Source organism: Peromyscus maniculatus, chromosome 15 (genome assembly GCF_049852395.1).
Source record: "Peromyscus maniculatus bairdii isolate BWxNUB_F1_BW_parent chromosome 15, HU_Pman_BW_mat_3.1, whole genome shotgun sequence".
NCBI lineage: Eukaryota > Metazoa > Chordata > Mammalia > Rodentia > Cricetidae > Peromyscus > Peromyscus maniculatus.
Window position 1 is genome coordinate 82,852,816 of NC_134866.1, and position 13,570 is coordinate 82,866,385.

At 46.3% G+C, this 13,570-nt stretch overlaps 1 protein-coding gene across 4 annotated transcripts in view; it reads left to right on the forward strand.

Annotated features, from left to right (window-relative positions):
* Positions 1-1,807: 1,807 nt before the first annotated feature.
* Positions 1,808-13,570, forward strand: part of Ocln (occludin) — a 56,306-nt gene continuing 44,543 nt past the window's right edge. The window contains exons 1-2 of one of the 4 annotated variants that reach the window (XM_006982710.4): positions 1,836-1,973; positions 12,234-12,349. In XM_006982710.4, coding sequence (XP_006982772.1) covers positions 12,300-12,349 — 50 coding nt within the window. In that variant the 5' untranslated portion in view covers positions 1,836-1,973; positions 12,234-12,299. The other 3 variants (XM_016001280.3, XM_016001281.3, XM_076552191.1) reach the window with 3 other exon arrangements.

Genomic DNA, 13,570 nt, shown 5'->3' on the forward strand with positions numbered 1-13,570 from the left:
AATATTTATTTTAAGCATATGGGCAATTTGCCTGCATGTTTGTTTATGCACCACTTGTGTGCCTCCTGCCCAAAGAGGCCAGAAGAGGGTTTCCTACTCCCCAGAACATGTCGTGCCAGAAATTGAACGAAAATCCAATAAAACAGTCACTGGTCTAACCACTGAGCAATCTTTCCAGCCTCTGAATGTACACTTTACAAGGACAAATTTTTGGTATGTGAACCAAGGATGGAACCCTAGGACCTCAAATATGGCAGGCAGGTGTTCTGGAGACTAAATTCACCCCAAAGTATTTATTTTTATGTAAAACAATTACAAAAAACCACCAACAAAAAAAACTTCCCATGAGGTCCTCTTCACAACAGGGCAAAATACATTATAATAGATGGTGTTCACAAACGATAGAGTATTAGGAAATGTTCCCTTGTTTAATTATAATCTGGGTTGGAATGTTTGGAGATTTTAGCAATCTGACAGCTAACATTAAGAGGATTAACCTGACTTCCTTACTGTTAATATCAATTTAATCTGCATCATTCAAAAACTACAGTCACACTGAAATAATTATAGCAATGATTTCATGAAAAATTACTAATTAGATTAACAATCCATTAAGGTTGTCATCGTTTAAATTTCTACTTCCTGAAGTACTGAACTGTGCCTTAAGATCTAATGTAAAGCAGAGTCACACCTCTAGCCACTTAATCAAAGGCAGAAAAGAGGATGGGCTAGGACGGAAATTTATTAGCAATGCAGACATTCAGGATTGGAACACAGGAGGAAGCAGGGCTTGGGAAATTTAAATCCTCATCTTCGATGCAGATACTTAAAGAACAAGAACTAAAATTTCTATATCGTAGTGTACAACTAATAAGAAACACAACACACACGCACACACATACACAACTCTGCATAGTTATGGGCAGAGTGTGAGTAAGAAAAAAAAAATACGGCACCTAGCCGCGAGAAAGATTTTGTTTTGGAGCCAAAAAAGAATACTGATATGGCTAAAAATCCTTATAAGAGTAGACTCGAGCCGGCGGTGGTGGCGCACGCCTTTAATCCCAGCACTCGGGAGGCAGAGCCAGGTGGATCTCTTTGAGTTCGAGGCCAGCCTGGACTACCAAGTGAGTTCCAGGAAAGGCGCAAAGCTACACAGAGAAACCCTGTCTCGAAAAACAAAAACAAAACAAAAAAAAAAAAAAAAAAAGAGTAGACTCGAGCACACCGTAACTGCACTTAGTGCGCGCATAGGCAGAGGACCCTTTGACTTGGTGACTGTGTGTGTAGAATCTACAGTAGTTCCTTTTTTTTTTTTTTCAATGTCCCCTTCATTTTAACCAGCTCAGAGGACGTTCTTTTCCTGAATCCACTGATTCCGAAGGGGCTAGTAATTAGCCCTTCTGAAAAATTTTCCAGTCTTTCATTGGAACAAGCACCTGGATACTGCTTTCCAATAAACCCTGAATCAAAACCTTGGCAGAGGGACTGCGAAGTGAGGCTAGCCTTTCCAATCTGCGCTCCCGGCACCCCAGGACCCTCTCTCCAGCAAAACAGCTCCCTGCAGCCCTCACTCAGCCTCTCCCGGAACCCGCGCGCCGCAGGGGCCCTAAAGCAGACCGATCTTCGAGCGCCCCCGAGGTGGTCCGGGATCACCCCCTTGTCTCCCCGATCCTGAGACCCTTCCCTCCCCAGGCCCCCGCCCCCTCCAAGCCAAAGTTGTCGCTGTTCCTTTAACTCCGCTTGCGCGGGAGGGTGAGCCCGGCCCGGTCCTCCCGCCTCCTTCCCCGCCGCTCCCTCCCTCCCCCTCCCATCGGAGTTTCAGGTGAATGGGTCACGGAGGGAGGAGGCCGGCCACGCCACACCTTGTCGCTCGTGCCCACCTCCCGCCCCCTCCTTCCTCAGGCGACGGCGGTGGAGGTGAAGGAGAGCGGTCCAGGGCACGAAGGAGCAGCCGGCCCCGGGCGCAGCAGGTGGGTCCCGAGCTCCTGATCCCCGCAGGCTCGGCCTGAAATTGGTGCGCATGCCCGGGGGCAGGGGGTGGGGGAGGACCGAGCTCCGGGCTCAGAGTGAAGCCGTCTGCTGGCAGCGCGCGCGCCGCCGCAGCAGGTGCCACCGCCAGGTGAGCGCTCGGGGTTCCAGCCGCCCAGGGGGGCCGGGCCTGGGCGAGCGGGTGCCGGGCAGGTGCGGCGCCGGGGGTCTCCTCGCCGAGGGCGACGGCGCGGCTGGGAGGCGAGGCGCGGGGAGGGCGCGCGGAGGTGGTTTCGGTGGCAGTTTCGCCCTGGACTTGGGGCTCGCGGGAACCCGAGAAGCGCAGGTGCTTGAGCACAGCGCGGAAGGATTTTGGGGGGCTCTCTCTGTCGCTCTCTCTCTCCGAGCTGCGGGCAAAACCTTCCCCACCACGAATGCCGGGGCAACTTTCTGCTTTTACAGAGGCGGGCGCCTCGTGGGCGCTGATCCAGCGCTCAGCTAGGGTGCTGGAGATCTGGGACCTCCCGGGGTCCCCTGTTAGGACTGGAGAGGGGCGACGCAGGATGACCTAGATCCCCGTGGCCCTCATGCTCTCCACCCCTTTGGGTAATTCATCCCAGGGGAGGGGGAGGCCAGGGGTCCTCTGCAGTGTCCCCAGAGTCTCGGCGTGTATCGCCCTGGCTGTTTGGAACTGGGGGCGGCGCGTGCGCCCTTGTTGATTTCAGCTCTCGGAGTTCTTTTCGAGGGAGGCTGGATTTCGAGGGAAGCAGCTCACGCTGTGGATTCTCAGCCGTGACCGCGAGCAGCTGACCAGCCCCGGGGCAGAACCTGCTCTGCCTCCCTGTCCTGGCCCGGCTGCTCCCGAGCGCACAGCAGCCTTGGGGCGCACGCATGGTCGCGGGGACCCGCAGCTTGCCTAGGCTGCCCACTTTGCAGACATCCCGGGCAAAGCTGGCCCGGCCAGTCCAGCAGCGAGCAGCCTGCGTTGGAGGAAGTATGCAGGGACAAGTGGGTGGGGACTAAAATGGCCTCTGCATCTTGGCGCTGGAACAACTCTGAGCCCCTTTTCTCCCAGGTGGAGTGACTGAACCCCAGCAGAAGCGGCAGTATCCTCCGGCCTGCCCGGGGCTCACCGGGCAGAGTGCCACTAGGGGAATTACCTGGGGCGGGGCGGAGGCAGCTTTCCAGGCAGGTTAGTAGTGTGTGGCTCTCGGGTACAACAGGTGTCTTATGGGGATCCCGGGAAAAAGAGAAATGCTTCCCAGTACGGCGCTTTCTGAGGTTGGTGGGTTGTTCATCCTCGAGTGTAACAGTAAGCAGTTCCTTTGCACCGTACGTATAAATCTTAAATTTCTACTGGTGGTGGTTTTCTCTTTTCGTTGGATTTATCTGCTTGTTAGTGCTTCCTTTGTTAAGTGATGGGATGGCGAGGTCGGAAAGCTAGGTTTGGTGTGGGGAGGCACACTCTACTTTCCGGCGGCTTCCAGGCAGCACCTCTCTGTAAGGGTCTCTGTTAATAGCAGATCCTACTAGGACTTTTATCTTAAAGGTTTGGGGTGTGGTGTGGTTCCGTGGTAGCCCAAGGCTGGAATCTCAGCAACAAACAAACCAACCAACAAAAACAAAAACAAACAAACCCAAAACAAAATGCCTCAAAAATTTACACCAGGCAGGATACAGAAAATTTAAGCCAGGCTGTAAGGACAATTTCACTGGAGAGAATTCCAGAGAAAATACCTACGATAGCGAGCCGAGGCACTTTTCAGTCCAGCGTTTGCACCACTTTTACTTCTAAAATGGATGTTTTTGTGTGTCCCTTGCACATTGAGCAAATTTGCACTTTGGGGAATACAGTTTAGGGCTCTGCTCTGCTGGGTAAGTGCCCTACAGCTCAGAGACGTACTCCCAACTCTCATGCAAACTTTTTAGTTTTTAATCTTTCTTGCCTGTTATTTGGAGCACCTAGTTACCTGGTTGTTCGTTTTTATTTTATTTTTTTTTTAATTTTTCCTTTTTCTTATTTTGAAGTACACTTGAGACTTGTAGTTTGGGACGGGGCCTTTTATTCTGCCTTTCTAACAAGCTCTCTAGCTTGTTCCTCCCCACCCCTTCCTTTATCTCAGAATGTAAGCATGGACTTTCAGCTAACCTCGGTTTGATGTATTTACTTAGCTTGTGTAGTTCAAGACATCCACTGCTCAATAAAGTGGAGCATCGGCTTTCTTAACCACATACTGATGGGGCATCCTTTTGTGCTGAGGACCAGCAAAGGGCTCAGGGAAGGTGACAGTGAAGGCATATATGAGTGTTTTCAGAGCTCTCATGGTCCACCTGGGATGGAGGGGTCAGACCTGAGGTCAGGTATGGAGGAAAATTCCTGAGTGGTCTGGAGAGCACCCCGAATTACATTTGAACTGCGAGCTGAACTTGGGGACTTGTGTGGCAACATGAAGATCCTCTTTGGGGGCAGGGCATAGTGTTGCAGAACTTGGGAGGCAGAGGCAGGTGGAGCTCTGTGAGTTCTAGGACAGCCAGTGCTAATTATACGATGAGATCCTATCTCAAGAAAGAAAAAAGAAAAGTTGAGTTTTGGGGCTGTAGAGGTGGCTCAGTGTTTAAGAACATGTGCTGCTCTTCTAGAGGACCCCGGTTCAATTCCCAGCAACCACGGCAGGCGGCTCACAGTTGCCTCCAGCTCCTGGAGGTCCAACTTCTCTGGCCTCTGTGGGCACCTGCACTCACATACACACACCTAAACACAGATACGTACCCATAACTAAAAATAATAAACGCAAATCTTAAAAAAAAACAAAAAACAAAAAACCAATCCTCTTTGGGATACTGACTGGGATGGCTGTGGGTAAAGGCACTAGCCGGCAAGCCTGATGACTTGACTTTGGTCCCTGAGCCCCACAGAGAAGGAATAGAATGCCAAGACATGTCCTCTGACCTCTTCACATGTCATGAGACATGAGTGTAAATTAATTAATACAAATAAAAAGATTAAAAAAAATCATCGTTGGGAGCTGGGGGTGTAACTCAATGGTAGAGTGCTTGATTTGCATGTATAATGTCCTAGGTTCAATCTTCAGGAAGGGGAAAAAAAATCCTACTTGGATTCCTTAATTATATATAGAGATCTTTTTTTCAAGTTTTTTTTAACTTTATGTATATGAATGTTTTGCCTGCATGCATATATGTGCATACACATGTTTGCCTGTTGAATCCCTGAAAGCAGTGGTTACTGACTGTTGTGAGCCACTGTGTGGGTTCTGGGAATTGAGCCCTGGTCTTCTGCAAGAGCAACAAGTGATTTTAACCTCAGAGCTCTCTCTTTCTAGACCTTACAGAGAGATTTTTATTTTATTACTTTAGATTTTGTTGTTGTTTTTGGGACAAGATCTCTCTGTTACATAGCTCTGGCTGTCCTGGATCTTGCTCTGTAAACCAGGCTGGTCTTGAACTCACAGAGATCCACCTGCCTCTGCCTCCCAAGTGCTGGGATTGAAGTCATACATTTAGCTTTAAAAAAAAAAATACATGCACACATGTGTACACACACACACACACACACACACACACACACACACACACACATTAATTGGAAATGCTGGTTTTCTGTGTAACACATTCTGTAAGGGTCTGTTATCTGCCTCTCCCCCATTAGTTATTTTAGCTGTGGTCGTCTGAGCCTGCTGATCTTTATGCTCTGGTGATGAAAGTGACCAGTGGACCCCTTAGGCCAAATCCTAGGGGCCTTTTCACTGCTCCGTTTGTCCCCCCCCCCCCCCTTTCATTCAGCACATGCTTACTGTGGTGCCTGGCCTTGCTCTTTAGTGCTGGCTATGAGGCTTTGTCACTGACTTAGGGACCTTGAAGTGACATCTCTAAAGTAATACTAAGTAACTCCTGCCTGTGAGCAGGAGCTCAAATGGTTACTTTTTATTCCTGGAGGGGGTGGAGTCAGGCAGGGCCCTTGGGGGAAACTTCCCAAAGTTGAGATGAAATCTGACCCTGCGGTTTTGGGTGTTTTGTTTTGTTTTTGTTTTTAGCCATTCCTAGGACTACAAAGACAGTTCTTAAAATGTTTCAGGGCTTTAAGAGTAGTCTAAAAGGACATTAAAAACTGTCTAGTTCAAAAAACCAACCAACAAACAAAAAATCTGTCTAGTTCTCCAGGACAAGCTTTTCCTGTTATTTTCTTAAGACATGTTTGTTTGTTTTGCTGTGTTTTTTAAGATCCTGAACTGTTTTAGTTGCCCTCCTGGATCTGTACCCAGGGTGGAACCTGATGTGCGGATTCAGATTTTGTTTCTTTTCTTTTTCAGTGTTAGGGCTGGAGTCCAAGCCACTGAGCCCCAACCCCAGCCGTTGGTTCCTTTACAGCATTCCTGGATAGGAACACTCTTTCTGAGTGCTCTCTAAGATTTGGATAGCCTGTGCTAAAATTCTTAACACAGGAAATGTGCTTTTGGCGGGGGTGGGGTGGGGAATCCATCTCTAAGAATGAACATATGCCAAGTCGAATCCCCTTTATGCTGTATTCTCATGTGGATTTTTATGAATTAAGTTGTTGATTCACTTTCCCTGTCTTCTCTACCAATCTCAGCCTGTCAGTTTTCAGGGAAGCAGGCCGTCTGGGCTTCAGCAGCAGGTTGACTGTCTTTGTTTTATTAGTGCTAGGTGTTGAACTTGGGGCCTTATGATGGACTGCCACTGAGCTACACCCAAAGCCCGGAGTGTCCATTTCCAAGTGACTTATTCATGTCTCCAAACACCTGAGTGCCTGAGCTCTTGCTTACCTTACTCACCTTTCGGGGAAGGACTTCAGAGTATGAATGCATTTGCTTACTTTCTCTGCTTGTCCCAGCCAAGGTCAGGACTAGTCTCCCTTAAGTCACCGGAGCTGAGAGAACGTGAGGAGATTGTTGGCTTAGGAGCTAATAAATGGGGCTGATGCAACCACTACATGTCTTCAAACTCATTTTGATCTTGTAGAGACCTTGCTCACTCTTGACGGATGCCTAGCCCTTGGCTTATTAGGTATTCCTTCCAGTGTTTGGTCAGCTGCAAATCTGGATAACCTTGTCTGCGGTTACCACTAGAAACCTCGCTCCAGGTGAACATAAATGCTCCATTCTTTGTGCTAATTAGATGCTGTTCTTTGGCTCCTTGGGAATCTGCCCAATCCTACAAGTTTGCACTCCAGATTCCCTGGATTCTTTCTCTGTGCTCTTGCTTGGTAACTTTCTTCGGAAGAGAAACCAAGGTGTGGCAAGAGCTGTTAAAATCTGCTTTCTAAAATGGTTTCACAGTTTAGAAGTCCCTGCTTGCTACTGGAGGAAACATGACACCCAAACTGCAGCCTCTAGGAAATAACACTCAGAAAAAGGGTTTTGTTTGAATTTCTGACAACTAAAGCTCGAATTGGAATTAATTTAGTTTTTAATAACCGATACCGAGCCTGGAATTTGGGGGTAGTCACCCTCCCCCTCCTCCTCCTCTTCTTTTTTGGGACACAGTCTTACTATGTAACCTCAGCTGCCCTGAAACTTGCTCTGTAGACCAGGCTGGCCTTAAACTCAGAGGTCCTCCTGCCTCTGCCTCCTGAGTGCTGGGATTAAAGGCATGCGCTACCATACCTGGCTTGCCTTTGGTATTTTAAAAAAGATTTATGTATTAATGTGTAGGTGTGTGTGCCAGAATATGTTTATGTGCACCCCATGTGTGCAGGTATCTGAAGAAGGCAGAGAGAGTGTTGGGTCCCTGGAACTTGAGTTATTGGCACTGGCTGCCTGATGTGGATGCTGGAAACCAAACCCAGGTCCTCTGCAGGAGCAGTAAGCATGCTAAATTGTTGAGCTGTCTCTCTATCCCCTTGTATTGTCTTTTGAGACAGTCTCATGCAGAAAACCCAAGTTGGACTTAACTTGTAGCCCAGCAGACCTTGAACTCACGGAAATCCTCCTGCCCCAGCCTCCCAAATGCTGAGATTTCCTAGGCAAACCACCATGGCTGGCTTTGGGAATAGTCTCTAGTGACTGAGCTGTAGGTAAAGAAGGTCTAAGATTCCTCTGAGAATTTGTCACTATCGACATTCAGTCTCAGACATAAGGTCTTACATTCAATAATGTTTAAAGATTTTCCTTAGTGTTTCTTTTTCCAAACATCATTTAGGATGTCAGTCTTGACTTTTGCCTTTCAAAGTCCCATTTTGGCTTAAATTGCTCATTTATGTATTTCAACACGAGATGAGGAAGTTGACCGTGGGCTAGTGACAGGGATGCACACACTTATGATTTGTAAGTGTTTGTTGTACACTGGCAAAGTGGTTTAAAAAACAAAAACAAAAACAAATGACTGGCAGGAGGTACTTCCTGGACTCTTACCTCCTGCTGTTTACCCTTCAAACCATTTCTCTAAAAAAAGAAAAAAAAAGTGAAGAAGTTGTCTTTCCTATGCGCGATGCCTATGTTGGTATTACTTGGATTTCCATCTTTGAGGTTTTATCTAATTGTTGTTATTGGTTTTTTTTTACTCTTTTTTTTTGGGGGGGGACCCACCAACCAGCTCCCAAATAAATCACACACGGAGGCTTATTCTTAATGATGAATGCCTGGCCTTAGGTTGGCTTAGTTTCTAGCCAGCTTTCCTTAAATTATCCCGTCTGTCTTTTGCCTCTGGGTTTTTCCCATTCTCTAACTTCTGTAAATCTAACTCTTACTCAGTGGCTTGCTGTGTATCTGGGTGGCTGGCCCCTGGAGTCCTCCTCCTCTGGCTGTTCAACCTTAGATCTTTTCTCGCAGTTTTCTTCTGTATATACTCTCTTCCTGCCAGCCTCGCCCATCCCTTCTCCTGCCTTGCTATTGGTCAGTTCTTTATTAGCCCATCAGGTATTTTACACAGGCAAAGTAACACAACTTCACAGAGTTAAAGAAATGTAACATAAACAAAAGTAACACCTTAAAATAATATTCCCCAACATCTAATATACAGAGTTTTATTCTGATATTTAGAATCGACTGTTGAGTGACATGGAAGAGATTTGCTATGTAGCTTACATAACCTGTTTCAGAAGTTTAAATTGATTTACTGCTCCTGATGGAGTAATGTACAGTTGTACAGACTTCATTTGAAAATGAAAACAAGTGTCACTTTGGTATACTCAAGTCGCAGAGCTTTCTTGACTGCCACTTGAAGGTAATACTTTAAGTTGTTCTGATACCTTTTCCTCACCTTCAGCCTGAAAGCAACATGAGGTTTTGCAGGGAGAAGTATCCATAGTCCAATCTGATCCATGTAAATGTTGAGCAAATATTTGCACATCTACCATGTGCCAGGTGCTATTTTAATCGCTGAACAACATGCAGAAACTCCTGTTCCCATGGAATTGACCTAGTGGATCTAAAGTTCTCTTTCTTGCTAATCGATTACCAGAGTTGCCTGGAAAGAACTTTCCGTTGCTTCCTTATACCCTGCCCAAGGGACAGGAAGTGCTGAAAAAAACGGTAAAGCTGAGGTTCATTCCTTTGTTCCTTCTTTCCTTCCTTTATCTTCTGTTCACACTTACGTGCACACCACAGCATGTGTGAGGAGGTGTTGCTTTTCTCTTTCCAACATGTAGGTCCTGGGGTTTGAACTCAGCTCTTCATCCTTCGCTGCAATCCCTTTACCCGCTGAGCCATCTTGTAGGCCCTTTCTTGGCTTTTCTATCACTGGGTTTGCTAGAATAAACTTCAGCTTTTAGGTGTCACTGGTTAGTATTTTTCTAGACGATCTCTTCGGTGTCATGCAGTCACCTTGGACCAAGGCAGATCACGCCCAGATTCACTGCTTCATAGACATTGACACCAATCGTTGGCTCCGGGAAAGCTAGTCCATCTCAAATGAAATTGACTTAAAGTCTCCCGTAGAGGAAAGGGCAGGAGGTATGGGTCAGGCTACATCTGTCACTCGCTTCTTTATACACTGGGCATCTTACTTCCCATATCTTTCTGATCCTTTCTGGGTCTGTGAAGTGGATAAAAAGGGTGGAATTCTGAATTGGAATTTTGTCAAAGTGCCTGGCACATGGGTAGGTAGGTATCCAGGGTGGTTTCTTCCCTTCTCTCCGAGCTCTTTAGCCTGTGCCTTATTACTTCCAGGGCTTTGCCTGGGTGCACTCTTTTACCTGTCTTCTTGGTCCTAAGTCATTCCTACTTCCACTGCTGAGGATCCTAACTGGGTCCCTGTTTCTCACCTGAGTGAGAGGAGAGACTGTCACCAGACTCTCCAGGCACTTTGGTGTGCTCATCATAGCCTTCTTTTGACAGACTAACGTCTCTGTACATGGTTTCCTCTCCAGCCCATGAACTAGCCCCACCCCCACACGTCAGCACCTGACCAGCCTGGATGCCCATCCAGGACACCAGATGCTCTTCTTCTTCATGGCTCCCCGCCACACTTGGTCACATAGTTCAGCCTGAAGAAGTTGCTGTTTTGTGTGTGTCTCGTACTGTGTAGTTAGACCCTTGGTAAATGTATGTTGATTGACATCCGCCTTTCAGACGTCCAGACAGTCTGCTTTAAGGAATTCTAGAACAAAACTACTCTGCTTTTCTCTTATGAAAGGACTCTTTAATATGTGTTTCGTGTTCTTCTTCTTTTGTAAAAATGACATTTTTGGAGACTTAGAAAAGGAGACAGAATGGGATGGCTCAAAATCATACCATTTGTGCCTACATCTTGTAATCACTTTTCTAATTTTTTTTTTTTTTTTGAGACATAGTTCTCTGTGTAACAGTTCTGGCTGTCCAGGAACTCCTTTGTAAACCAGGCTGGCCTCGAACTCACAGAGATCTGCTTGCCTCTGACTCCCGGTGCTGGGATTAGAGGGGTGCGCCACCATACCTGGCTCTAATCACTTTTAATAAGGGAATACTTTTAAATTAGCTCGTGCTTTAGTTAACTAACATGCTAGACACTGTTATATTTGCATTTTTCGTACGCATTCCCATCTGACAGGAGCATTTACAGGTAATAGGAAATCGTTTTTTCTTTCAGTGTTGGGGATTAAATCTAGGACCCTGGGCATTCTAGGCAAATCCTCCACTACGGAGCTACAGTCCTCAGCTTTTTGTTGTTTTTTGTTTTGTATTTGAGAAAGGATCTTACTGTGTTGCCTAGGCTTGTCTCCAGCTCGAGATCCTTTTGCTCCAGCTTCCTGAGTAGTTGGGGTTTCTGGCATTTACCACTGTACCTGGTATTGAAATTATTATAATTTTTTTGTTTTAAAATTTTAAAGCGCCAAAGAGATAGATGGCTCAGTGGTTAAGAGCACTGACTGCTCTTCCAGAGGACCTGGGTTCAATTCCCAGCACCCACACGGCAGCTCACAACTGTCTGTAACTCCAGTTCCAGGGGATCTGACACCCTCACACAGATACACATGCAGGCCAAACACCAATGTACATAAACTAAAAGTAAATCATTGAGCTGGGCCTGATGGCACACACCTTTCATCCCAGCACTTGAGAGACAGAGGCAGGTGGATCTTTGTGAGTTGGGGGCCATTCTGGTTTACAGAGTAAGTTCCAGGACAGCCAAGGCTACACAGAAAAATTTTTGTCTCAAAAAGTCAAAACCAAACCAAATAAAAACAAACAACAAAAAAGTAAATCATTATTTTTTTTAATTTAGAGAGAGAGAGAGAGCGTGCATGTGCATGCGCGTGTGCGCTCATGCCATGGCACACAACTTGCAGGAGTTGGTTCTCTCTTTGTAATATGTATGTTCCAGGGATTGAATTTAGTCATCAGACTTGGTGGCAGATGCCCTTACCTACTGTGCCATCTTGCTGATCCCAAATAATTAATTCTGTGAAACAAATCCTTCCTCTCTCCCCCGTTTTTTCTTTATCTTTTTGAGACAAGAAAGAGCTCATGCTAACCTCAAGTTTGTTTCTTCGTCTTTCTGGGCTTTTGTTCTTAGTAGTGGCTACCTAGATTTTTTTTCCCCCCTTCTATGTTATAACAAGATGTGAGGTTTGTCATGACTGTAACTCAGAATTTTAAGTTCAAAGATGCTTGTGTGCCAGGGCCAGGCAGAGTGCCATCCTGGTGCCAGGAGAAATGCTAGGTTATCTGTGCCGAAGGATTATGGTCTGTCAGATGAAAGTAGCTGTGGAGTGAACGAGAGCTTGAGATTGCAGTCTTTACATTTCTTTGTGATGTAAGCCCCTCCGGCCTCAGTAGTAATTTCATCGTCCTACTTTTGTTGCTTAGGTTTGCTTATCTTAGGAGCCTGAAGTCTTGCTCCTCATAAACATCAGGTGACCAGTGACATCAGCCATGTCTGTGAGGCCTTTTGAAAGTCCACCTCCTTACCGACCTGACGAATTGTAAGTAGATAATTACTCCTTTTGTCTAATGGGGCCTGTTCCATGTAAAAGAAACTTCCATCCATTAAGTATTTGTTTGTAAAAATTAAGCCTGGGGGGCTTAGGACTGTAGCTCAGCAGTGGAGACCTAGACCCATCCCGGTCCTGAGCCCCTCCCCCACCCCCTCCCCACACTACTTCTGGACTCAGTAGAGTATTTGCCTAGCATGCATGAAGTGGTGATTCTGAGTTTGCATAAACCAGGCATGGTGGCACACACCTTAATCCCAGCACGTGGGGAGGCGGAGGCAGGAGAATCAGCAGTTCAGCTACATACTGAGATTGAAGGCCGCCTGGGCCATGTGCGATCCTGTCTCCAAACAACCAACAAACAAACCAAGCCCGGGATGGTGTGCACTCTTACAATCCTAGCCCTTGGGAGGCAGAGACAGGAAGATTACCACAAGTTTGAGGTAGTCTGGGTCTGTGTGTGGAGTACAAGGCCAGTTAGAGCTGTGTGGTGAGACTGTCTCAAACAAACAGACAATTTGAACAATTTTTGCACTTCATGATGGGAATTGTACCTAAGATTTAGCAATGAAAAGTGAATTTCCATCTTATGCATAATTTCCAAAAAGATAGTTTTTCCCTGTGGAGGCAACTACACTATCCATTTCTAGTATTCGCCTCAAGATGTTGTCTAGGGCTGAGCATGGTAGTGCATACCTTCAATCCCAGCACTTGGAAGGCAGGGGCAGACTCGGTATCTCTGTGAGTTCGAGGACAGCCAGGGCTATGTAGAGAGACTCGGTCTCAACAAACAAAAACAAAAAAACTAAAGAAACTAATGCCCACCAAGACATTGTGTAAGGCTCAAAGTTCTCAGATTCAGTTTGGTCAGATGTCAGAGGCTCTGATACAATTTGTCAATTTATGATTAAATTACTGGAATGTGCAAAGTAGGTTTTATAAGGGAGATTCAGAATCCAGTTGAGCATTCCCTGATGAGCTCTTAATGTATAATTGGTTTACTTTGCCACTCCTGATGTAATTAACTATAGATTATGTAGTGATTTGCTCAATAGTTTGCTCCTTGAGTTATATATATATAACATAATATATGTATAACACACACACACACACACACACACACACACACACACACACACACACACACAGTTCTTCTTGATGGTCCTGGGGATTGAACACAGGGCCTTGTGCAGGCTAGGCAAGTGCTCTACC